Genomic DNA, 26440 nt, shown 5'->3' on the forward strand with positions numbered 1-26440 from the left:
GCTCTGCACCACAGGAGACCTTGCACAGCACCCTCACTGCTCTTTCTGCTTTCTCTCTTCAGCCAGACTCTCCTCCAGCCAAAGAGATTTCTCTTAGGGATACAAATCCAAGTGGCAGGAGCCCAAATACTCTCGAGTCACATCTGCACAGCCTGCATCTGCACAGGATGTTTCTGTTGCACCGCTCCTCCTTTGGTTTTTCCTGCAAATGCCATTGCTGTTTCTGCCTCAAATAGAAATGCCAGAGCTGGGCAAAACTTGGCCAGTTGGCCAAATTCCAAAGGCAGTGTGGTCTGGAGAGGATGAATAAAGAGGAGCCTTCCCCACTTTGTAACCATACCAAAGAAGCCATCAATGTCACTTTCCACCTCTAAGAAAAAACTGACAATTCAGGAGGAAATGTTGAGCTTTCTCACAGGGTCAGAAGGAGAGAAATGTTCCAAAGGAGTTGAGATTTTAGAAATTTTATTTAAAATCCTACTCTACAATCCTACACTACAAACCTACACTACCATCCTGCACTACAATCCTACTCTACAATCCTACACTACAGTCCTACTCTACAGTCCTACTCTAAGTTGGTCATGGAAAAAAGTTTGAAATTGATTGGCGCATTCCTGCCTCCTCCTTCTACTTCTTCACTGCAAGGATGAGAGGTGCCAGGCTGGACCCAGGCATGGCCGATGTTATAAATTGATGCTGCAGAAAGGAAAAGAAAACAACAAGAAAGCATGATTTTCCAAGCTAAGAGCTTCAAAGGCAGGGGAATACTTTTTAAATGAAATGGGGATTGGGTCAGAAGAGGTCAGGAGCATGGGGCAAGAGTGGCACAGGTTGCCCCAAGAGCTGGTAGGAGGCCCACCCCTGGAAATATCTGAGGTGTGAGTATCCTGATCTCTTGAAAGATGTCCCTGCTCATTGCAGGACACAGACTAAATGACCTTTCCGTGTCCCTGTGTGTTAGTTTGAGATGAACTGACATTTAGGGAAAGAAGTAAGAAACCCCGCACGGAAGTGATTTCTTTGAGAGAAGCTGCTGGGAGCTTCCCCTGTGCCTGAGACAGGCCAATGGCTGGCTAGTTCTGAGAACTGACATTTTGCACCATTTAGAAATGAGATGTGCCTCTGTGATGATGCACATTTTGAAAACCACCAGCCCGGGCACTGGCCCTCTTTGCTTCCGGAGCCCGAAGGTAACGGAGCTCTGGTGAGGCCGGCCCTGCTCGCCCACGGCCTGTGCTCCTGGGGGAGGCCGGGCCAGAGCCCAGCGGCTCCCGGGCGGGGGATGGAGGCTGCGGGACCCCGGCCCCAGGCTGGGCCAGGCCACGGCTGCTGACATCTTGCCCACACTAAACCCTCTCCCCGGGGTGCAGCGACGGCTCCAGGCCGAGCCTCCCCTCCCAGCGGCTCCCGGGCAGAGAGAGGGGCCCAGCACAGCCTGAAATCCAACACCGTGACTGCCATCACCTGGGTGAGATTGAACCCTTTCACTGCACAGATGAGACCTTTCTTATTCTTGTGGGCCTGATAATAAAATTTGTTATTCCTTTGAAGTTTGAAGCCTGTTTTGCCCTTCTCCTAATCCATAGCTCCCAGCAAGAAATGAGTAAGTGCCCTGGTGATTTTAGCCAGCGCTAAAACCCAGCACTCCCTGCCAGCCCAGCCCAGTCTAGGATTGCTCCCCACTGTCAGCTGAACAGCACCAAGGTTGGAAGGGAGGAGGATGGGGGCTCATCTGATGCCTTGGATTTCAGTGGAGGAGGAGCCCATCCCTGGGACACTGTTTCACCTGCAGCCCTTTTGGCATTTTACCTGCAGCAGCTCCTTGGCAGACCAGCGCTGCGCCTCGCCTTTCTGCAGGCAGCAGCTCAGGAAGTCACGCAGCAAAGGCGAGAATTGCTCGGGCTGCCGCAGCTGTGGGCTCCCTTCTGTGGCTATGTGGAATTTAGCCTGGAGAAAAAGGAAACACAAGGCTCCACCTGCTTCTTTCCCATCTGGAACTGCTCTCCCAGAGCCCATTGTTCCAGCTCCACTCTGCAGTGGCAGTTTTTGCCCTGGCAGAGAGGCAGAGATGACTTTCCTGTAGCATTTGGATGACGACTTTCCTGTATCATGAAAAAACCCAAGCCCCAAAGCCACAGCTTTGCCAACATCCAGCAGATCTTGCCTTGGCAGCTGATTTCATTGCCTGCTCTAGTTAGTGGCAACTACATCAGCAAATACGTGTTTCCTTCTCAGAGGATTCCGAGCAGCTTGGCAGCCTTTTTGGAAGAGGGATTTTGCTATTCTAACTAACTCTACTATTTCCAAGGATTCTTATAAGAAAAGAATCTCTGCAGTGCTTGTTGGTCCCTTAAGCACAGCTGCCATAAAACAAAACTCATCAGGCTTTTTGTCCTGTCCTTGAAAATGATGGTAATTGGAAGAAAAGAAAGGAAATGCAGCAGGTGTTCCTCAGGGAAGGAAACAAACCTTTGGAATCTCATTTTCAACACAGACACATTAAGATGCCTCCACAAATGTATTGGGTTGAAAATGCCTGTTTGGGCACACAGGAGCCACCTGCAGCTCTGTCTCTCAGCACTCTGAAAATTTCAGGTTCCTTTATGTGGCAAAAGGAAAATATTCATGGTGAAATCAGAAGTGTCATCCCTGTGGTAACTCTGTGCTCGTTGGATTCTCAAGTCAATGCATTAACGCTGTGCCCATCCCAGAAAGTGCTAGGAAACAAACAGGAGGTTTTGGCAGGCTCTCCCCGTCACCAGGCTCCAGCTTGGTGATATGGAAAAAGTGGCTTGGGTTATGAAAGAAGGTGGTCACTGAGTGTCTCAGCAGCACTGCACAAGAAGCAGAAGAGACTCTGGCTTTACAGCCTCATCTCCAGGTTTCAGGCAAGTTTCCCTGTGAGAAGAATGGGGCTGCACTTCTTCTCTCAAAAGCACTGTTTTAGAAACTTGGTTTGCTTTGAGTTTCTTTGCTTCATTTCTGGAAAGATAACACCAGCTCTGAGATGCTTGTTTCCTATTCTTGGGGCCATCTACACAGCCAAAAGAGCTGGAACGACTTGTAAGGCAAAGCAAAATGCTGCCTGAGAATGGAGATGGTTTGGGCGAGGTAAGGCTTGAGTTCCCCCAGTGCTGCAACCAAAGCTCCAGCAGATGCTGATGTGCTGCAGGGCCATTTGTAGAAGGGGCCTTGGTGGAAGTACTTCCAGCAGATGGCCATGGGATTTTGTGCAGTGAGCAGAGAACCCGGGACAGGTGAGAAAGACAGCGGGATCAGAGAGTATTTGCTCCTTACCGATCGAGCAGTGAAACTGTCATAAGGAGTTTTTTGTTCGGCCATTTCAATTGCCACAATTCCAAAAGACCACACGTCCACCTTGGGGCCATATGGTTGACGCTGCACCACTTCAGGTGCCATCCACCAAGGAGTCCCGGTCACCGAGCACCGCTGATTTTGCTCAGGGGTGAGCTGAGCAGAAAGGCCAAAATCAGCTGAGGAGAAAGCAAAATACTCTTTTAATTTTAATACTCTCAATTAGGAAACCAAGCCAGAGAATTCCCCAGTGGAAGTTTGAGAATGTGCAGTTGAATTTCCTGGACAACACTCCCTGCTCTGTTTCCTTGGGGCTTTAGCCAAGGAAATATGAATTGGCTACTTCAAACATCCCCCCATTTCTTACACTTCCTCCAGCAGTGCCTTTTGTTCCCCTGAAGGTTTAGATTGCAGCTCCCTCCCTCTGGAAGGAACACACACAGACACACACAGAGCAATAGCACTCTGGGCTGCTTGTGGTTCCTTGTCATAGCTGTGTGCACCCTGCAACTGTGCCTTCAGCCCACAGCAGGGGGGACCCCTGCACTGCCAGCAGCAGCATTTTTGGGGAGCTGGCAGTCACTGAAAGCAGCCCCACACCACCCATTCCTGGAAGGCTGAAGCTGAGCAAGAATACACTGACCCAGCTTGACAGAGCCGTCGGTTCTGAGAAGGATGTTGTTGCTCTTGACATCTCGATGGATCACGTGGTTGGAGTGAAGAAAATCCAGTCCTTGCAGGCACTGAGAGAGAAAACAGAACCAGGGGGACAAAAAGTAGTGCTGTGAGGTCATCGCACAAGCAAGGAAACAGCTGTGGAAGGTTCCCTTTGCAGGGGAATGGGGAGGAATGGCAGAACACAGCGCCATTGAGAGCAAGAGCCTGCTGCTCCCACAGTAGCAGAGCAGCACCTTTCTCAGTGGAGAACTGCAAATGGCAATGCAAGAGACAGAGCTAGAATACAAGAACAGGGGATAAGAGTACAGGAAGTGAGTCCAGTGAGTGTAGGGGCACTGGCAGACAGTTCCCTTGAGATGCTCTTGCTTGCCCATAGCCTAGCAGCAACACAGAAACCAAGCTTGGCCCATGAAATCCCTCCCGTTCTGAGCCCCTGTTTCCCAGACAATGCAGCTCAAGGCCTTGGAAGCACAGATGGGATCCCTGACCTCCCGACTGACAGCTGCAATCTCTCCTTCAGACATTTGAATCTCGTCGATGAGATCTCTCAGAGTGCCTCCGTCCATGTACTCCATCACCAGCCAGAGTTCCTCATGCACAAGGTAGCTGAAAAAAGGAAACAAGGCCATGCAGGTGAACATGCACGGCTAGCTTGGTTTTTTGCTTGAGTCTTGTTTCTGGGTCCCTTGGAGACAAGGGCAGAAGTAAAGGCATAGACATTGCCTCTAGGCTGTGCAGTGTTTGCAGTCTGTGCTGTCTCAAGGAGAAAGGCAGTTTAGGAAGAGCCCAGATAAAAAACCTGTCACTTGTGGCATTTCTGGAAATAAGCACCTAGTCTTCCTGGCATGCACAGCAATGGAAAAGAGGGGCAACAATGCAAGGGCAATCCTCTCTTGGATGGTTCATCAGCATTTAAGAAACTTGAAAAACTGAGTACCAAAGAACTGTGGAGGCAATGAACTTACAAGGTATTGAATTCTTAAGATAGGGCTGATGCAGGTTTTTGAACAATGTTCAGTCTGCATTTGCCAGGGTGGATTCATGCAGACAAAATGCAGTCTCTTCCCATCCATTGGAGATAAGTAGAGAAATAATCATTAACAACTCTATTTCCTGCCAGTGACCAAAGTGGGTTTTTAAGCTCTCATGCTTGTAGTATGTAAACAAACATTCAAGGGATAGGACCGTGACCACTCACCTGGCTAAGTAATTCACGATCCTGGGACTCCTATTACTCTCCATGATCCTGATTTCATTCATGGTTAGTATCTTCCTGCTCACTCCTTGCACATTTATTTTCTTTATGGCCACCTCAAATGACATTGAAAAGGAGTAATTTGAGAAAATTGGTAGCATGAGACCACAACCCACATGGAGCAAGTGATTTTGGAATGGCACAGCCAAGCTGTGCCCAAGTGCCTTGTGATTAGACCTCATCACTGGAGTAATTAGGGAGTGACATTCCAACAGCCCATTTCTCTGCTCCCTTGGGGGTCAGTTACAGGACATGTGGCCACTGGCGATTTGCCTTGTCCACAAAGCCTGTTCCAAGTGCAATTTGCAGGCTGGCTCCAGTCTGTGCTTCTTGTGCCTTTTCAGCACAGCTCTACTCAAAGCTCCAGCCACAGCTGTCAGCAGTGGGGAAAGGCCTGGAGAGCAGCAGAGGCTGCAGGGGCTGTTGACATTTACCTCTCCTCCTGTTGCAATGTCAAGTGCTCTGGAAACCTCTCCAAAACCCCTAGAAACAAAACAGCAGCAAAGAAAGGAGAAGCCATTTAGATCTTGCACTGAAAGCCAGTCCAGACAGGAGAGCTCTGCTGTAAATGCCTAAAAGCTGCAGGTTGCAGGAGGGGTCTGCCAGAAGGCAGATGATGCATTTTCCCCTCAAGTGCCTGGGCACTGGGCCTGTTCCTGAAGCCTTGGGCTTTACTGCCTCAGCTCCAAAAGGCAGCTTATTCCTTCATCTCGGCTATCAGCTTCTAAACTGTGCAATTCTAACCCTGAGCACGGAGTATTTCCTTTAGCAAACTCTTGGAGAGAAATGTTCCTGAGAACTGTTATCTGACAGCTCTCATTGGGGGTAGGTTGTGCTTTCAGGCAAGCAAGATTCTTCTCCTTTCATTAGTGTGGCCAGATGATTTGGAGACATCCAAAAATGCGAAGGAAATGAATCCTGAGCTGTCCCACACTTGAGAGACAAGCAGATTTACCAGGTTCTGTTCCTTGCTGCAGGCAAGACCTTGGCAGCATGGAGATGTCTTTGACAATGCCTTCTGAGCACACTTGACAAATTCTGGCCAGTACTGAGAGATGGGGCAGACTAAGCCCGCTGTCTAAACATGTGGACAACTTGTCTGACTTCCCACTTGATGGATATTCCCCCAGTGAAACACCTGGCCCATGGCTGTGTAGAAGGGACTGTGGTTGGACTCACCCGCTGCCAAGACTTTCCAGTTCGATGTATTTTGTTACAGGATTTTCGTTGTTCACCATTCTCCCTGAGGGAAACAAAATGCAAGATGCTGACTTTCAGGCAGAGATCCCAACTTGCAGGAGATGCCAAAGGCAGCCCCGCTGTCTGGGGCTCTGAACCCTCTGTGGTCAGCTGGGCAGCAAGCACAGCAGCAACAAGACAGGCAGTTGTGCAGTACAAATGGGCAGCAGAGAGACTGATTTTGTCCAGTCCTTGGAAGGAAATGAAGCGCAGAGAGCACAGCAGGGCACAGCACAAGGCTGGCAAAGGCCAAGCATGAGCACTGACAAGCAATGGCAAGAAGACACAGCCAGCCTGAGCCCCTGACAAGCTGTGGCCCCTGTTCAGGACACAACAGCATTGCCTTGGAGATCAGACACAGCCAGGTGCAGATCAAGGCCCTTTTGTGTCCCAGCAGGTGAAGGTAGACACCAAATCAGCTGGGATCTTTTCTCAGCCCCACCAGGTCTTTTCTGAGAGCACAGCACTGGCAGCTGTTATGGGCAAGAAGCAGATTAAATGGGTTGTGCTGCAGAATCACAGAGGGCTTGATGTGTTTTCCCAGAGACTGATCTGAGCAGGGCTTGGGCCAATAGGTAGGATTCTAAGAGTCATGGGAATGGCTGGGAATCAGGGATGAAAAAGTGCCATGGATCTGAGGAATACACAGCACAGGGGCTGCAGGCTCGCTCCTGAGAAATGCCTGCAGTGCTGTTTTATCTGATCACACCACGTCGATGTGTCTCTTGGACACATCTTTAGAAAAATAAAACTAGGATATTAATTACAGATTGTTATACAAGTATCTGTTTCTTCATTGAGGGCCCAATGAAAACATCTCTTGCTCTCTGTTTCTGCTGTCACCTGATGTAGTTTCAAAGGAGTCCTCATTGACAAAAATACAGCATTCTCATAAAAACCTTGTAGATTTAGTAGAGGCAATAAAAACAGTCCTAAAAATGACACCAGTAAGACAAATGGGGCAGAACAGCTCTTTCAGGATGGAGAAAAAAAAAAAACTCTACCAAAAAACCACCAAAACCAAAACAAAAATCTATAAAAAACACCACACAGAAAACACAACCACAACAAAAAGACAAAATCCCAAATCAGTTTCTGTGAAGTCTTTTGGTGCTGACGACAGGTGGGAAGTCTGGAGTCTAAAGAGAATCTATGAATCAAATATTCTGTTCAGTTTGGCCACTAGCACACAGGACTTGCATAGATCATTTGCTGAGCCACAGCCTTCTGCTGATCCAAGAACAATTCCTGCTTCTGCCTTTAGTGGCAAGGGAATGCCAGGCAAAGCCGAGCCAGTCCAAGCTGCCCTCAGAGGCAGCAGGAACAGCCAGAGCGCTCTCTCGCTGCCTCAGAGCACAGCAGTTCCTATGGGGAGTCCTAAATGTCTCTGGGACACCAAAGTGAGGAGGATCATTTGCTACAGCTCTGCTGGCACGTGCACACAATACACTGTCCCTCAGACAAGAAATACACCAGACGTACTCAGTTGCTCCACGAAGTCTCCCTGGCTCTCCTGGAGCTGAGCAGCAGATGTGTCACTGCTGGAAATGGACAAACTGCCCGGGCTCCACTGCTCAGCTTGGGGAACAAAGGCTCCTTTAGATGCTGCTGCTGCTGCTGCTGCAGCAGATGGAATGGAAGAGCCTGTGTAGATCTGCGAGAAGAAAGGAGTTTGTGTCAGAAAGCTGGCTGGCAGAGATTACCCCGAGTTCCCTTTTCAAATGCAAGCCCTTAGGAAGTTGCTGTTAGCCACATGCAAAGCTCATCAACTGGATTTTTTGGATGCCCACTTCTGGAACCAAATGGTCAAAACCCAAGGTTGGTTTTAATCAAGTTGATGGCCAGTTTCATATTCCATTTTCCTGGATTTTCTGAAGGATGACTGCAACAACGACCATTGCACTTCCTCCCAAGGATCCCTTTCCCCCTCCAAGGGCTGCAGACACATTTGCAGCTCCTTGTTCTAATGTTGGAGCTCTTCCCCCTCAGTCCTCTTTTCCTGCACCATCTTCAGAAGGTGCTCAGCCTACAGCACTTGTGCTTGGGACAGTACCTGTGCCTGCCGCCGACCTTGGGGCTCTTCATCAGCAGGCATTTGCTGGAAGCCTTCGCAGGCTGCCAGGTGAGATATCAACACGTCCACCTCAAGTCAAACAGAACAAAGCAGTCAGAGACCACAGCTTGTCCCTGTGTGCCAAGGCTCATTGACTGTGAGCAAAGGGAAAGAGCAGGACAGCAGCAGATTCACCAAGGGATACAGACAGCTTGCAGCTTGTATTCCAAATCTGTCTGGGGGACTGTGTTCACTTGCAAAAAGCCCTGAAGAAACAAGGAGAGCAGGAGCAGGCCAGCAGGAATCCCTTGAGATGAGTGCTGGCAAAAGGGGCAAATGACTGGTGCCACTGTCCAGGGCAGCAGCTGAGATTGAGCACAGCAGGAAATGTCCTTCCAAGCAGCTGGGATAGACACTACAGCAGGATGGCACTGAGAGGCATCAGCCCACCCCCCTGCTGCTCTGCAGAGGAAAGGCAAGAAGGGCAGAAAGCACCAGACTGCAGTGACTGCTGTGCCTATCGCTCTTTCACTCACTCGATTTTCTAGAGCCTCTTGCTGCTGAGCGAGGAGATGGAATTTCTCTTCGATTATTCTTCTTTCTTCCTCCAGCCTGTTCTCCCTTGCCCTGATCCTAGCCTCAGCTTCCTGCAGCTCTGCCAGAAGCTCCTCCTCGGAGGCCTGTGAAGAACGACAGAGAGGAATTTTCATGAGTGGAGTGTCTGCCACTCTGTCACTCACCTGGTTCTGTTGATTTCCTCTCTGCCAGGGGAGATCCATCTCCTCTTCGATGCTTCTGTCTTCCTCAGGCCTCCTCTTCACTGCCATGATGGCCCTCGGAGCTTCAGGCAGCTCTGCCTGGGGCTCTGCCTCGATGTTCTGTACACACAAATGGAGAGCAAGTGCCTGGGAGCTGCCATCAGGCTCAGTTCTTCCTCAGTTTCAGCCTCAAAATCACACTCATTCAGTCACTTCTTTCTGCTTCCCTACCCACCTCTGCTTCCACTGTAACCTCGTGTCCCGCTGCTGATCTCTGCAGAGGCTCTTTGCTTTCAGGGCCTCTGGCACTCGTGGCCTGCTCAGTCCCAAGAGCTGCGTTTTATGCCCCTCTTCCTGCCCTTCACTCTGTCCCCTGCTGAGTCAGCCTTACCTGGCCATTCTCCAGTGGCTCTTCCACCTGCTGCCCCAGCTGCTCTTCCTGCTCTTGGGCTGGGAACAGCTCTCCCTCAGGCTGGCACGGCCGTCCTGATAAAACAATCTGCTCCTGCTCTTTCTCTGGATGGACCTGCAGAGAAAGCAAGAGAAGATGGGCTTCAACTTCTCATCCAACATTTGTGGGCCAAGACTCAAAGGCTGATGGGCTCCCACGTTCCCAAAGCTCTGTGCTGCTGCTCTCCTGCCTTGTTCTCTGCCCGTGGGGAAGCACAGATACCAAAGTGACCCTGGCAGTGCAATCAGGGCCCATCTGGCACTGAATCTCCAACAGACTCTTGGGCAGCTGACAGGAAATGTGGGGCATTTCTCAAGGGCCTCCCTCCCCTTCTGCTGTGTCCTGCTTGTCTCTCCCTAGTGACCGACAGCCAGCCCTGTCCCACAGCTCCATCCTGGCTCTGCAGGGGCTTCCTGGGTGAGCTCAGCCCTTGGGAGAGACACTGCTGGAGTTCATGTTCTTTTCAGGCCTGCCCTGCCACTCCTGCCCCTCTGACATCTACACTCTTGTTAGAAATCCTGCTCATTCAGGAGACAAGGATGTGTGCAATTGGATCCTCTGCTGCAGGTCAGAGAGCCTCTATGGCCACCTCAGGATATGGAAGAGGACCAAGGTGTTTCTCCTCCCTCTTTTGTCAGCTGAAAATTCTGAGTGGCACTGACAGAGATCCTCAAAAGGCCCCACCAACAAATTAATTGACACACCCCTAGGGATGCCAATGAAGGAAGCCATGGGTCATGTAATGCATGTATGACCAAAGTCACCAAAAAACACCTAAAACATGGAATTGTCCCACCTCACTAGGACAGGCAGAAATTTATAGGTTAAACAGGGAGTGTCAGGACAGAATAGGCAGGAGGAGGAAAACAGCTCTGAGGAGAAAAAACAACCATCTCTAAAGGGGTTCTTAGCAACACAAGACAGCACTCAATGACTTGCAGCTTTGCCCCCACAATAGGCTCCAATGCAGTTTCCAAAGCTGCAGACTTCACCACAAAACGTATCAAGAGAAACTGGCCACTTGTGGATTTTGCCTCAGAAGAAGGGTTCAGAACTACACAGTTTGTTTCTTTGGCCACACAGGACAAGAATGGCCGGCCACAGCTTCATGGCCAACACAATCATCTCCTTGCAGCTTATCAAAAGCCAAAAGACAGGTGGCCTAAAAGACTCTGCAGAAGTGAAGAATTACTCCAGAAAACTGCAGAACACTTCTCCAGTTCATCCAGAGGTTTCCAAAAAGGGAAAGCAAACAAAGCAAGCCCTGTGAGCCCCAGAAATGCCGTGTGAGCCCTTGGCCATGGCTTGGCAGAAGCCAAGAGACAGAGCTTCCCTGAGCCAAGCAGCCAGCTGCTCACCCGCAGGCAGCAGCGCTTTGGGGCCTCAGCACGACGGCTCAAAGCCCAATTTCCAGCTGCCACGGGATGGGGGAATGGCTGGGTGCTGGCAGGACTCCAGCACTCAGCATCCTCAGCCAGCAACAGCAAGTGCTGGCTGCTCAGAAACTTGCAGCTCTGCCTTGCACTAAAGACAGCAGCACCCAGCACTGGCACTTACTGTCTGGGCATGGTCAGGCTGGGCTGTGACCACAGCTGGAGGCTCGTGCTCCTTTTGCTCATTTTGCTCCTCTTTGGCCTCTTCTCCAGGAGCAGATAGAGCCACAGCAGAGTCTGCTCTTGCTTCTGGGCTCTGTGGACAGATGGTGGAGTTAGGGACAGGCAGCTCCCTATCATTTAGAACCTTATTTCTCTTCAGCTCGATTTCTACAACCAGCTCTACCAAGCACAAATCATCAGCTTTGATAGCAATGGGATTCTAAGTCTCTCCAAGTAAATTAAAATGGGTTAATTCAGCCAGGCTGCAAATAGTTCTGAATTAGAGAGTTCACCCTGGCTACTATCAGCAAGCAACGTTCTCTGCAAATCTGAGCTTTGAGTTCTTTTAAAGCTCTGCAATGGAAAATTAGGAAATAGCCAACAATGCCTTTGCTATTGCTGTTGTAAACATGGAAATGGATCTTCTTTCAGCCCACCCAGCTGGCCCTCTGCACTCTACTGCCACAGGCCAAGCTCACAGTTCCCTGCACAATTCTGAAACACCAGGAGCATCAAATGTTCCTTTCTGACTCACCTCAGGATTGGCACCTCTGAACACACGGCTCAGATGACCTGCAGTGGGCAAGGAAAAGGAACCAAATTCTTTGAGAAAACTGGAGAGAACCGTGGCCTATTTAGAGCAGCATCTGAGAAGATCTCCCAGTCTGCATTTTCAAAGGTGTCCTGCTTGACTGGTGTTGTTTAAAGCAGCAACTAAAAAATCACTAGAAAACTTTCTTATTTCTTGCTGTGAGATATAGATTAGAACAAGAGCAAAACTTAAGCTTAAAACTTAAATGAAATAAAAAAAGTTTATTTACAAAAACTACAAGAATAAGAAACCAGAATAAAACTTCCAGAACAACCCTTTTCTCCCCCACTACCCAACCATTCCCTTGTTTACATGACAACATGGAGACAAAAAACTTTGGAACTTTGGTGTTTACAAGAGTCCCAATTCCTGCTGGAGTCTTTTCATCAGTCTTTGTAGAGAAACAAAAGTCTTCTTCTGCTATCTATGGAGTTTTTCACACAAAAACTATTTTTCTTCATAGCTTTCTATTTCTCTGATGCCAGCTGCCCGCAAATCTGCCATCAGTTGTCTCCTCCCATTTTCCATCACTCTGAGGTGTGTTATGGGTCATGAGTCTAGGCATGTCATTTTTATGAATGAGTTATTCAAAGGCAGAAGTTCTCTTCATCTGTTTTTGTGAGCCCTCCTGGAAACAGAAGTTTTCCTTTTGCTTCTTAAAAGCCACAAATCTTCAACTCTTACTTCTCCCCCTCTGTTCCAGCATCTCACAGTGTCACAACTACATCATTTGCTCAAAATCCACACTGTGAAACACTCCATTCCTCCCAATATACTCTGTCATGAATTAAAGGAGTTTTTATTCAGGAAACTACTGTCCATCTCCATAGCTTTAACAGAAAAATATTTCAGCTTATTAAAGCATCTCCTTATTTCTCTTCCCCCTCTCAATTTAATTTTTTTCTTCACTCTCTTTGATGGGTTGATGGTTGATCACTCCCTCTCTCTCTCTCTCTGGGAAAAAAGGATTAATCTGCAAGTCTCATGCAGGCAGTAAAAGAGTTAAAATCTTGCTAAAACTGCAGATGTTGATGGTGTCAGGTTTCAGTTCAGTGGCAGAAACTGCAAACCAAGTCAGGCTGGCCGGCTCCGTTTCTCCCCCCACCCCGCCCTCTGCAGCCTTGTCCGGCCTGGAGGGGGGGAGGAGGCCGAGACAGAGCCCTGTGACCTCGTCAGAAGCCAGAAACCAAAGAGAGCAAGAAATTCCCGGCCTCCCATCTTAAGGTGGTGTTCACAGGTTGATCTCACTTCTCAATAGTTAAAACCGCTGCCAATTCTCACCCATGGCCAGGAATTAGTCAGGAGAAAAAACTCCCATCAGCCTCCAGCAGTTTCAACTTCCCCAGCTCTCAGAGCTATCTTAAAAGTAAAGTCACCCCAAGAGATTGAGCCAGCAAAGTGAGGAAATGACAGACTCTGCTGCCACAGGCTCTCCCGTGGAGGGAACAGAAGCCCTGCAAATGCTGCCCGCAGCCCCCTGGCTACAGACACCCCGTGTTTTGCTGAAGGTGTTGACAGGAGCTTGACCAAACCAGGGGCATCCTCATGGTCTTTGTGTTGCAATAGCAACCCGGTCACTAAGAAAGAGCAGGGAGACCTACAAAAGCCAGCTCAGGTTCCAGCCAGGCAAAACCTCTACTTACGTGCCAGGTTGGTCAGGTAATAGCCGGCATAGGCGATGCCATAAATGGTGCAAATGGCAACAGTGAGCTGCTCCATCATTTTTGCCAGTTTGCACACTGCGCTCCAACGCGAGGGAAAACAAGGCTCCTGTCAGTGTGCAGCTGCTCACTGACAAATGCCTCAAGCAGGAGGATGCTCCTGCACTGAGCAAGCCCAAGAGCTGCTCTGACCCTGAGGCCTTCCGTGCACCAAGGCAACCTTGGGATGTCACCATGACAAGGTGGCATCCATGCCCTGACATCACAAAGCCAATGCTCTGCGCTGCTCTGGGAATTGATGCAGAGCAACCCAGCCTTCCCTACAGCAAACACAAAATTGCCTGGCAGGTTCTCCTCTGTCACAAAGGGTCACAAATCCTTTGGTGGGCTGTGGGAAATGGAAAGACAGAAACTTCCACAGATACTGAAGGGTTTGATTTACAGCCTTGGAAGGAGCTTGGGTTCATGCAATGCTAAAGGTTCACAGACGTTGAGTCGAGAATTCATAAGCTTATGTTCCTATAGCTGCAAGTAAGAATATGCCAGAAGTAAATAAGAAACTGTATTGAGTGAGATAGTGGAGAGTTTTCAACTGTAATTGTGTGATTTTATAGAGTAAGCTATGAATCTAAATATTATCATAAGAAGCACGTGTGTGTACGTGAGCTAGCAGTGTATTGGGTGAAAAGCAGACACAGTGCAGCAGAACTTGGCAAAGGTGAAAGGTGATTAAGTAATAATAAACTCCATGTCAGCTGTCCATTGGGCCAAAATGTGATATATTGCTGTGTAACAAAGAAACTCGTGACTACCTTTGAGCTATGGCCCACTTGTTACCCCTCCAAAATCTCATGCCTTCAGACTGAGACCTTTTCTGATGTATTCCAGCAATAAATCGACTTCACAGCACCAGTGGTCCCACCGCTCATTATTTACAGCCTGACAATGGGCCAAACCCTGTTGTTGAAGAGATCCAAGAGTAACTCCAAGACTGCCCTGTGGAGAGAGAAAACAAAGAGAACTTGTCCTAAGAGAACAAAGATCGCTCCTCAGTCAAGGCAGGATGGATGGAACAGAGTTTCTAAAATGAAACAAGTAGCAGAAGCAGAGTAGTTTGCAGAAGAAGTTGTTATACAAGCGCTTGTCCTAGGGAAATAAACTGATGTTGCTAATAGGGAATTGATCATGACTATTATTCCTTAGCAGCCATCTGAACATTTATACTATTGGCTACCCAGGCTCACACTATTCTAACCCAATAGGAAAAACAGCACAAAAGTGATGTACACTTGTAATAAATGTTTCCAGATATACCACCCCTGGGGACCGTGCATCGTTCATGCGCTGCAGTGCCCCAAGCACCCACATCCTGCCCCACAACTGAGCTCTGAGGTGGGACTAAACCAAAGGAAATTGGGATTTTGGCCACTGATGCTTCTGACTAAACCCAGGAATGCCTGTTCCTGTACCAAAGGAACTGCACAGCCATCAGCCTGCTGCAGCACTGCTGGGGCATCTCAAAGAAGCATGTGGGCCTGTGCCTCACCCCTGGAGCCCCCCTGGGCACATTTGTGAGCCACAGAGATGAGGCTGCAATGGTCATAAGGAAAGAGAAGAAGAAAGTCACAGAAGAATGGGGGAAGATGTAGGAGATGGTGGGAGGAAGAAGCCAGAGGGATCAAATGGGTAACTTTCATCCAAATTGGGAGCTACGAGGCAGGGACCCAAGAGATGTGGAATAGAGACCCCATCACCTGTGACTTCCTTTCTCAGCTGAAAAGAAAAAGAACAGAGAAATAGCTGGGTTTTAGCTGTGTGTCTAGATATGAAGCCACGTTACATTTTTGAATGGCTCCACACAAGTTCTTCAAGTTTTCTCCAAGCCTGCAGGTTCCCCTGCCCCAGGACCACCAGTGGCCAGTTTTGTTGGTTTTGCATGGGTTAAATTTTGGTGAGGAGGGAAGAAGCCAGCCATGGGAATGCTATTTCTGCTAAAAGGAGCTGCTAAAAGCTTTCTCCATGCCTGACAAAACCAATCACTGGCTGGCTCTGAGAACAGGACCATTGCTAAGCCAATTAGAAAAGCTGGAAACACTTTGATGACAACAGATTTAAGAGAGGAAAGAAACGTGGGAAGCTCTCTTTCTTTCTGCCCTCCAAGGGGTGGGGAGGGGGCACCGAACCCCTTCCCAGCAGGCCAGCTGTGGTGGTTTGGCATTTTAGAGATAAAAGCAGAAAACACCCACAGAAGTGATTTCTCTGAGAGCGGCTGCTGGGAGTTTCTCTCTGCTTGAGATCAGGCCAAGAGCCGGCCAGTTCTGAGAACTGACAGCATTTTGCAGCACTGAAAAGTGAGATCACCTTTGTGAACAGCACCTTTTAAAAGCTCCAGTTGGGGAAGTTGTCTCTTTTTGTTTGCAGCCTGGAAAGGTATTGGAGCTGTGGTGTGGCTGGCCCCGCCCCCCGCGGCCTGTGTGGCCTGGGGGCGCTGGGCTGGAGCCCAGTGGCTCTGGGCTTGGGGGATGGAGACTGCGGGACTTGCCCCGGCCCCAGGCCAGGCCGGGCTCTGCTGTGGCCCCTCCCGGGAAGCCCTCCCAGTCCCATTCCAGTGGGGTGGCTGAAGCCCTCCCCAGGGGGACCCCGGCCCTAAGCTGGGCCGGGCCACGGCTGCTGACATCTCGCCCATCCCCGCCATGGCCTGCACAGACGGCTCCAAGCTGGAAACCGTCCCCTGCCTTCCAGGGGCTGCTGAGCTGAAATCCCACACCAGGAATGCCTGCCACACCTTGGGCCACATTTAACCCTTTCACTACACAGATGAGACCTGCAGACTTCATCCCCTCTCCAGAGAGCGCAAAGTGGGAGCGATCGACACGCAAAAGACAACATCAAACATCAAGGTCAGTACGAGGAAGAGTCAAGCCTCAGGTGGAAGGAGAATGAGGAGATGCTTTAATGAGCTGAAATAGTCTTTTGCTAGGGCCATGGAGATGGACAATAATGTTCTGAAAAATAACTCCTTTCATTAATGAAAGAGTATTGGGGAGAATGAAGGATTCAAAGTGTAAATCTGAGCAAAGGTATCCATTGATGAAGCCAAGCAGGTGGTGGAGTATCTGTGATCCCATGAGATGCGTGAACAGAGAGAGAGATGAGAGCTGATGAAGATCCTTTGTCCCCAGGCAGAGAAGAAGAAAACTTCTGTTCCCAGAGATGATCACCAAGACAGATGAAGAGAATAACTCTTGAATCCTTAAAATAATACCCCTTGAGTTCATGGCCCGTGAACACACCTCAGAGTGGTGTGGAAATGGTCGGAAGGCATGATGGCAGAGTTTTGCCCTGGGTGGCTGCTATTCATAGAAAGGAAAAAGCACAAGAAAAGTCTTTTCTTGTGGACAACTCTCCATGGAATAACAAGAGAAAACTCCTCTCCCTACAGATACTGATGAAAAGGCTATCGTATAGTTGGTACTGCATTAACATCCCAAGTTTTGTCCCTACACTGTCAGTTGAGAAAGGAAAAAGTTGGTTGGGGAGAGAAAAGGTTTCTGGAGGTTTTATTCTGGTTTCTTATTTCTTATAGTCCTGTTAATAAAGTTTCTTTATTCCTTCTAACTTTTAAGCCTGGTTTGCCCTTCTCCTAATCCATATCTCACAGTGAGAAATGAGTAAGTGCCCTGGAGATTTCAGCCAGCGCTAAACCCACCACATTATTTAGTGCTTTAGCCAAAAAACTCAAATTAGCAAATCTCAGCCACTGCACCAGGATGAAGCTGAGGATCCCCAGCCAAGCTCAGAGGGAGGAGAACACAGCATTTGTGGGATCCTTTCCAGTCTGACTTGCTTTAGCTGGAGCCTGGGGGAGGAGAGAGCAGGAGAAGGGTTGGCTGAGTCCTCTCCCCTCTGCCTTGCCCTTCTCTGCTGGATCCTCAGTTCATCCCACACCCACCCCAAGACTCCATCCCCATCCTACTAGTGCTGACGGGATTAAAGGAGATAAAGAGGAGATTAAAAAGATAGAGAGGAGAGAAAAAGAGAAGTTTAAATGCAGCTTAAATATGAAAGAAATACATATGTTAGTGACTGCTGAGAGTTCCAAGGGAGCTGAAGGGTTTGCGAAGGGCCAGGAGCCCGTGAAGGGCTCAGGATCTGCTGCTGCCGGGAGGGAGGAAATGCACCAATGGCTCCCAGCAGAGTCTGTGCTTTGAGGCTCTTTCCCAAACAGCTGCAGGAAGAAAAGCAGCTGAGTTTGGAGGAAGAGTTTTCTGCTGAGGTTTCCTGTTTGGAGCTGTGACAAGCTTGAGCAGCTCAAGGGAAACGTGGCTCTGCTTCCAGCAGGGCCCAACTGCCCGGGAGCACAACTTGGTTCCCTGGCCCTGAGCCAACGGGCAGCAGCAGCTTCTGTTCCCTCCTGGCTCTTGTGTCATTTCCAGCAGCACAAGACACACCAAGAAAAGCTCCTCCAGAACATGCCATGAGAAACACAACCTGATTTCATTGAATGAAGGAGCTCTGACAGTCCCACGGGTTCAGGTTTGTTTGTCAGTGAACAGAGCAGGGAAAAGCACAGACACATTCCCTGCACAGGGAATTCCCAGGAGGAAAGTGCAGCGCTGGAGGATGTGCTTGGATACAACGTTCCCACGGCAGTTTTGGGGATAAAATCGTCAGCAGAGAGAAAAAGTCCTACCAAGGGTGGGCTGGGGAGGGCTGGTGCTTCCCGGGAGGCTCCCGAAGCTCAACAGTGTGGAAGAGTGGCTAGCTAACAAAGGTCGTGTTCCCATGCAGCAATTAGCTGAGAAAGAATTAAACAACAGTAGAGTGTAGTTGGTATGAGATGTTGCAAAGTCAGAAAGACCTTAGTGATAACTGTGAACTGAGAACAGGACACTGTGATCAGAAGAATGTGGATTCAGCACAGATGAATGACCACAAGAATGTGGAACTAGGTGGAGTTGTCCTTAAACAAAATACCCAATAATGAGCTTGCTTTTGCACTATGTAGGAGCCTAATTATTGATGTTATATAGGGAGTTCGGAGTTGCCAATAAATGAGACTTGCTGATCATTCATACTGAGTGCTGCTTGTCTCCCGCCGAACTCATCAAATGGCACCCGAACAAATGGGACCCTTGGGACCTTTGGGACCTTTGGGACATTAAAAAGCGAAGGCCACGGGAGTCAGCGACAGGGGACGGGTCCTCCGCAGCAAGGACGGCGAAAAGCAACGGTGCCGCGCCCCAGGCGACCTCAGAGGAGAGTCCTGGCCGTAACGTGCTGCCAAACCTTGTAGGGCTGCAACAGCGCTGACGGTAAGATGGAAAGGCAAGCAGCACATGATTTATTTACCTGCTTTCTAGAAAAGACACAGCTTAAGGGTTTTGATTTGCGCAAGGAGCTTCCTGGACTTCTTGCTTACGGGTATGCTCACGCCTTTGCCTCCCACTGCTGGGCAAACGCTCCTGTCTATGCTGCCCATGGAAAGAGGGAGGGAGAGTCAGAGAGAAGGAAATAATGAGAAAGAAATTCCAGAGCAAACACTGAAACAACAGAATCTGTTCAGTTACGGCAGGATGTGATATATCCTGAACTATTTGCTTCACTTTTGGAGTCACTCTTAACACTACAATCATATTTAAGTTCCAACTTTGCTACCCTGGAGGAAAAGAATCCAAATTTAGATTGGTTTCCCCCCGAACCAGGGGGACATGGGGGAGCACTGAGGTGTGCGCAGAGAGCGGGGGCACCCCTGGGGCAGAAGCAGTGCAGAAAAAGTTCCAAGGCCACGCTGAACAATTACAGAAACCACTGAGCAGAAACAGGTGGCTCAGACAGCTTCAGAAAGAGACAAAATAGCCAAAAATCACAAACTATATGGTATCTAATTCAAACTTCATCACTGTAATTCAAAGCTGATAAGCTGCAATGATCGCCGCTGTTAGCACCTGGCCATGAGAGACTTTTTGTGTAACATTGCTTGCTTTTGTGAAAATTGTGCCCCTTTTTTCCTCTATCAGTGAACAAGAGAGATTGAGAGAAACAACTGTATGTGTTAAAGTTAACTTTGTGAGGTGTTTTTTTGGGGTTTTTTTTCTGCAAGAGTATGTGAAGAATGTGAAGAAAGATAACAGCAGCAGAGAGCAGCAGCAGGGCGGGCAGTCCACCCCCCGGCTCCCTCTCTAAGAAAAAGCACTGGGATAGTACCCAGTTTGTTAAAAAGTCATGGTCCATGGGTTTTTTAAATGTTTTTATATATCCTTTTAGAGTTGATTTTCTGTTTTAAGTAATTATGAGTTTATGCAGTTGCAGTTTTTGGAGTTTTACTGGAGAAATTATTGTGATTCTTTGAAAGTTAAAAAAAAAAAAAGGTGTTTAAGGTGAATATTAACAGAAGTTACCTTGCAATAACTGGTTTTAGAAGCTAAGGTTAAAATATGGTATGATTTACAGCTACTAGGAAAACACTCCAATTAACGTTATCTGCAGAAGAGATTTGTGGTTTAAAAAATAATTAGTTAAGAGAACTTTACTGTACAAGACAAAGTTAAGTTAAAGTATATATTACCCATTTGCTTGTTTTTTCCACAATTTTAATAAGGTAATTTCAATGTGAGTCCTTTTGTTATATAAAACACATATAACTGCATATATACCAATTTGGATTTTAGATTTTAGTTTAAGAATTAGACTTAATATTTCTGAAAAGTGCTACAAAAGCTGAATGGTAACTTGCCAAATCCTGTGTTGTGGTTTTTCTCTAGAAAATCTGCACTTTAAAATCCTAACTAATTTGAATATATACTAGACAAATTCCTGTTTTGAATGAGTATTTTTAGTACCATTTGCAGTTATTGCGAGTTATTCTCAAAGCTAGATGACATAGAATTGTGATGTGTTTGTTATGTTTTTATAATCTTTATAGTGAATCCATGTTACTGTTATATTGTGTTTAAAAGGTACATATCAAACCTTTAGTTGCCTCTTTATAGTAACTGAATAAGATTAAGTTATGTTTTTATTTAATATAGATTAAGTGTTAATAGAATTAAGAAAAGTCAAGTTTTACTATATTTAGGTTTGAATGTTTTTAAGTTAAGTTTTATAACTTAGATATTCTTTTAAGGTTAAGTTTGTTACTTCCTTTTGTCATAAATCATTATTGTTAGGTTTAAATATTGTTTAATTTAAATTGTTTATGTTTTATTGGAGACACTTGTCTAAACTGCAAAGTATAGTTATTTTCCTAGAGAGATGAAGATAGCCACAACTGAAACAGCTGTGACAGAACGCTGATGAACACCTGCTTGTGGATAGAAGGGAATGCAGTCTGTGACACCCTTGACTTCATCAGGGGTTCTATTGGTTGTTGCAATCTCTGCAGTTTTTGTTTGTTATAGCTTTCTTATTTTTCAGTGTTTCCAGAATTTTAAGAAGATGTACCATTGCTGAGGCACAGCTGCCATGGGAGAGGCTTCAGATTAAACCAGCTGCTGCATGGTTTAATTGGTCTGGTACCTGAGGCTTTTGATCATTTGCTTTGTACAAATGCATTTTAACAGTTTGCTGTGCTGTGAGCATCTCCTAGCTGCTACTATTGAGAACCTTGTTTTAGAAATGAGTTAAGAGGCATCTTTCCAGTTTAAAGCCAGGCCCTGGCCAAGCCTTGACTTTACCTGGACAGATCTGTTTGCCAATAGATCCAGATGTTTTCTGTCCCAAATCAGTATTTGAGTCACTTTTTGACTCAGCAATTTGACCCTATTAATATGGCAGCTGGATCAATTTTGAAGTGAGCTTGGAGAATCATTTCCGGAGGTGGTGATCCAATCCTTCACTGATGATTTTTTGTTTCTGTTTGTTTGCTAACTATGGGATGCTGGTGCAGTGTTTTAGTAATTAATAGTAGTTTTATATTACATATGTTATTAATAATGTTTATGATTTAATTGGTTTTTTAACTGCTATAGGTTCTTAATCCTTGTATATATGGGTTTGTGTTGATGTTTGTAACAGAAGTACATCTCATTTTTATTTTTTTTTAAGAAAACGGGGAAAATTGATATCCTAAAAGCATTTTGATTAGTGTAATTCATTAACTTCAAGGGGAGAAGTGTCTGTGTTTTGTTGGCAGGTTCAAAAAGGTCACCTGTCCATCTGACCAGACTGTCTGCCTCTGAACACACGAGATCCAGTGAACAGAGAAGTCACCACACAGCCTTGGTACTCCAGACATGGATCAGAAGTGGAGCTGTCAGGACACAGTTGTGTCTGAACACTACACAGACAGTTGCCAACAGAAATTTTATGTTGTTATTATGATGTTGTGTCTCTACCAATTTTTCAGTTATCCTTTGTTTTATGATTTAGAAGGATGTGAAGAACAACCTGAACATCAAAGCCCTCAGTCACCGATCAGCTGCCAGCTGACATCAAGGGAGCAGTGAACGTTCCAAGACTGAATCGTGTTAAATCATAGTCTGTTTGTGAAGGAAATTCTGTAGAAGATCTAAGAAAAGTGTAGAGACTCCATCTAACTGTATATAAAGCAAATTGTAGTTGTGTGTTTACCCTTTCAGCAAATTGCTTCCACACTTAGACTACATATATACCAGAGCACGTGTGTTAAAAGTAGTTAGATAATAGTTTAAGAGTTTAGCCTGTGTAGTAATTATTATGTTAGTATAAAGTATAAGCATTTCCCCCTTCAAGAGGTAGTGTAAACATCTTTGAAAGTTCATTTAACGTTAAAGTTTAGCTGTGAGTTTGCAAGTATGGTGTCATTTACATGGAACAAACTGCTTTTGGTAATTGTGTTGTGTATAGTCCTGACCAACTGTCTGCTAACTAACATCCAAAAGTGACAGAACATATGGGTCACTCTGGCACATTGAACTGGCCAAAGGCCAATGTGTTTGAGCCTAGCCACACCTGGAGATCCTTTTCACACCTGTCTCATAGGAGACCCTGAATGGGATCCTCAAGCAGCATTTAAAGGTTTAATTAGTAATGAGACTCGACTGAATCAATTGGCAATGTTGCAAGAGTGCAATTGCACTGTTGGCTTCACATTAAGACAACTTGAAGCCTGCTGGCAAGCAAAAATTATCAAAGTTCTCAATGTTACCATGCAGACCTCAGAAGAATTAGATTTGTTAGGTTCCACCAATACCTCAGGTGGATGGATAATGTTTGAACCCCCGACAAAAAGTCATTCCAACAAAGTAATGCAGCACTGGAATTTGCAGACAACCCTATAGCTGATCTCGTTACTACCATTGTAAGTAAAGCCTTTATTAGTGGTGCAATCTCACAGAACAATTACCAAAGTGATTACCTAGTTCCATATTCCTAATCTGTGGAGATAGAGCATGGAATGAGATTCCTGCTAATCCACATAGAAAACCCTGTTATTTTGGGAAACTTACTTTGTTTCCATCCAAGCTTACATCAATTGTAGAATGTAGCTGATAAAATAAAAAACATCAAAGTGAAGCCTGAATGAATTAAAGCTTAGCAACTCTAAAAAGGCTCGCTTGTTAGACTAATAAAAAATTGAATTTAATATCCACAATGTTAAGTGAACTTTCAGCTGATGTGAGTAGTGTACGTCATGCAGTATTATAAAATCGAGCTGCAATTGACTTTTTGCTCTTAGCACAAGGACATGGTTGTGGGGAGTTTGAAGGCATGTGCTGCTTGAATCTTACTGATCATTCAGTTTCCATCCATGGGCAACTGCAGCAGCTACAGGATGGGTTACATGCCCTGAAAGAAGATAGTGACCCCACTGGAAGTTGGTTCTCCAGCTGGGGCATCACTGGATGGTTGAGGTCTCTTGTGCTAGAAGGGGGACGGACTTTACTTATAATGTTAATTGGGATGAAAGTCTAAGTTGTGTGTTATCTTGGCTTCATGAAACTATAGAATGAGTCACATCCAAAGCCTGGTTTGTGCAAAAAGTGAAAGGGGGAATTGTTGCTATATTTTATATATTAGTAAAGGCCTGTCTGCACAAACCAGTCTTTGAAATAAGTCGTGATATTAAAGGCTAAAGTCCTTGAAACCCTCCTGCAGAAGAGAGAGTAAAGCAAAACAAAATCCTTGTGTCCAGGAGAAAAAATGTAAACCTGTGTGTGTTAGCCAATAGTAACTTGCTCTGCCCGCAGGCCCTGTAGAACCCTATAAAAGGTGTGCTAAAGATAGAAATAAACGGGGTTCACGTTTACTTCTGTGAAGAGCGGTGGGTTGCTGGCGGTCCTCCAATAAAGTTCTACAAATGAAACATAACAAATGTCATTGGGGTGCAGAGGCATTGGTGAAATTAATGAAACAAAAATTAATCTCGGTATGGATGCTAACAATGGCAAAATCAGTAATGTCAAAATGTGAAATCTGCTTAAAAAAAAGAACTCAGTGACTAGACACAGGCATAGCTAGGGAAGATTAGGATAGGAACAGAATCAGGATGACACTTGGCAAGAAGCCTCTAGTAGAGTGAAATTTGGGTGGGCCCTAGAGTCTTTGCTTGGCCCTATAGCAAACTATCAGAAGAGAGAAATGTTGTACAAACTTACAGGTCTGGTAGATAAATTAGCAAGAGTGACCTGAGAAAGATTTAAAGAACTAAACGTACAATTACAATTTACTACTCCTGAAAGAGCATGGAGTGTGTGAGTTTTTTAAAGGGACGGATTGATCATTGCTGCATCCACACCGCAAATGTAACTGCACATGTAGAATATGACATCAATCAATTGCAACAAATAGAGCACGGAGCACAGGAAGAGCAAAAGGATTTGTCTACAAGTTGGTTAGGCAAAATCTTCAAAGGGTTAGGGTGGAATGTGAGTTCATGGATTAAATCTATCATTAAGAGTGTGATCATCTTACTAACTGTATTCTTAGCAATTTGGTTAGTTGACAGCATCTTCAAGGGAGAAATACAGAAGAAAACGTCCTGGAACCAGAAAATAATAAAGGCACTGATGTGAGATCCTCACCCCCACCATCTTCTGGTTCTCCAGTTCGTGACAACATCCAGGACAACGCTTACATCAATCAAGGATTCGAAGAACATCAAGTATAAACTCAGAAACAAAGGACTGTATCAAGTGAAAACATTTGCACTTCTAGTGAAGTGAAAATGCTTTCAAAGCGGAGAATGATAGTAAAAGGCTTTGAAATCATAGAAAATTCAGGGACTTAGAAAGAAAGTTAGGTTTGGCAAGCCTGGGAAAAGTAGGCCATGGAAAATGTTAGGCCTTGTCCTTGCTAAAGATCAGGTGAAACTGCACCTGTGTAGTCAGTAGATGATAAATGATACAATTGTTAGATGTGATTAGATATAATTATTGTTTAAAGAACATGAGGAACAATGTTAGGGGGCTGGGGGGGATCACGAGAAATCCATGCTTGGGTAACATCAATGTATACAATAGAACAATGTAAGTTTAACAATTAATATGTAAGTTTTATAATGATAGAGTAGAAAAACATGTTCAACTCAAAACCAAGTCGGGTCAGATTTGGGTATGTGTACCCATAAATCCCAAATCTCTACAAAAAAGCACCTTCATATAATCATTCTGTGATTGTCTGTGTTCTTGAACGATAACAATTTCATCAGATTTTACTGGAATTTTGTGGGATTTTCTGTAAAATTTTGTGGGATATTGAGGAGATTTAGGGAATTTTGTGGAAATTTTTCTGGAATCTTGTGTATTTTTTTGGAATTTTGTGCAACTTTGTGGTGATTTTGTGGGATGTTTCAGGAATTTGGTGACATTTTTAAGAATTTTGTGGAATTTTTGTGGAATTTGGTCAGGTTTTGAGAAGTTTTAAAGAATTTTGTGGGAGTTTTCTGCCATTTTATGGAATTTTTCTGGAATGTTGTGGGATATTGATAAGAACTGAAAAATGTTGAAGAATATTTCTGGAATTGTGTGGAAATTGGAGGAGATTTTATGGGATGCTTCTGGAATTTGGTGACATTTTTAAGAATTTTGTGGAATTTTTGTGGAATTTGGTCAGGTTTTGAGAAGTTTTAAAGAATTTTGTGGGAGTTTTCTGCCATTTTATGGAATTTTTCTGGAATGTTGTGGGATATTGATAAGAATTGAAAAATGTTGAGGGACATTTCTGGAATTGTGTGGAAATTGGAGGTGATTTTTTGGGATGTTTCTGGAATTCCGTGACATTTTTAAGAGTTTTGTGGAATTTTTGTGGAAATTTTTGGAATTTTGAGGATACTTGAAGAATTTTGTGGGATTTTTCTTAGATTGTGTGGAAATTTGTGGAGATTTTGTGGGATGTTTCAGGAATTTGGTAGGGTTTTGAGAAGTTTTAGGGAATTTGGTTGGAGTTTTCTGCCATTTTTTGGGATTGTTCCTTAAATTTTGTGGGCTGTTTCTGGAATTACGTGGGGGTTTTGTGGAATTTTGAGGGATATTGAGGAGACAGGAAGAATTTTGAGTCAATTATCTTAGATTCTGTGGAACTTGGTAAAGGTTTTGTGGGATATTTCAAATATTTGATATGGTTTTGAGAAGATTTAAGGATTTTTTTGTGACTTTTCTGCAATTTTGTGGGATTTGGCTGCAATTTTGTGGGATTTTTTCTGAATGTTGTGGGATTTTTCTGGAATGTTGTGGGATATTGATGAGACTTGAAGAATTTTGAAGGATATTTCTGGAATTGTGTGGAAATTGGAGGAGATTTTTGTGGGATGTTTCTGGAATTTGGTAGAGTTTTGAGAAGTTTTAGGGAATTCTGTGGGAGTTTTCTGCCATTTTGTGGCATTTTTCTGCAATTTTGTGGGATTTTTTCGGAATGTTGTGG

The 26440-nt window shown here is 45.8% G+C and overlaps 2 protein-coding genes across 2 annotated transcripts in view; both read right to left on the reverse strand.

Annotated features, from left to right (window-relative positions):
• The window catches only part of LOC147648689 (serine/threonine-protein kinase PAK 3-like), a 356261-nt gene that overhangs the window by 179579 nt on the left and 150242 nt on the right, over nt 1–26440 (reverse strand). The window lies entirely within an intron of this gene.
• Nucleotides 449–13817, reverse strand: LOC147648692 (serine/threonine-protein kinase PAK 3-like). The gene is made up of 15 exons (XM_086866526.1): nt 13583–13817; nt 11883–11920; nt 11310–11441; nt 9693–9827; nt 9080–9421; nt 8544–8633; nt 7973–8144; nt 6431–6494; nt 5686–5734; nt 5195–5307; nt 4485–4602; nt 3962–4061; nt 3301–3497; nt 1813–1950; nt 449–699 (listed from the first exon to the last, which is right to left on the reverse strand). Exons 1-15 carry the CDS (start codon nt 13659–13661, stop codon nt 631–633), a joined length of 1836 nt encoding a protein of 611 aa, XP_086722652.1. The 5' UTR covers nt 13662–13817; the 3' UTR covers nt 449–630.

Source organism: Cyanistes caeruleus, chromosome 31 (assembly GCF_971803275.1).
Source record: "Cyanistes caeruleus chromosome 31, bCyaCae1.hap1.1, whole genome shotgun sequence".
Taxonomy (NCBI): domain Eukaryota; kingdom Metazoa; phylum Chordata; class Aves; order Passeriformes; family Paridae; genus Cyanistes; species Cyanistes caeruleus.

Excerpts from the sequence above, each read along its gene's own strand:
- LOC147648692 (XM_086866526.1), bottom strand. The coding sequence starts at position 13,661 with ATGATGGAGCAGCTCACTGTTGCCATTTGCACCATTTATGGCATCGCC. Across the intron at positions 8,145-8,543 it reads AAGGTCGGCGGCAGGCACAG|ATCTACACAGGCTCTTCCAT; the intron begins GTACTGTCCCAA and ends TTCTTCTCGCAG. Across the intron at positions 5,308-5,685 it reads ACATTGCAACAGGAGGAGAG|GTGGCCATAAAGAAAATAAA; the intron begins GTAAATGTCAAC and ends ATGTCATTTGAG.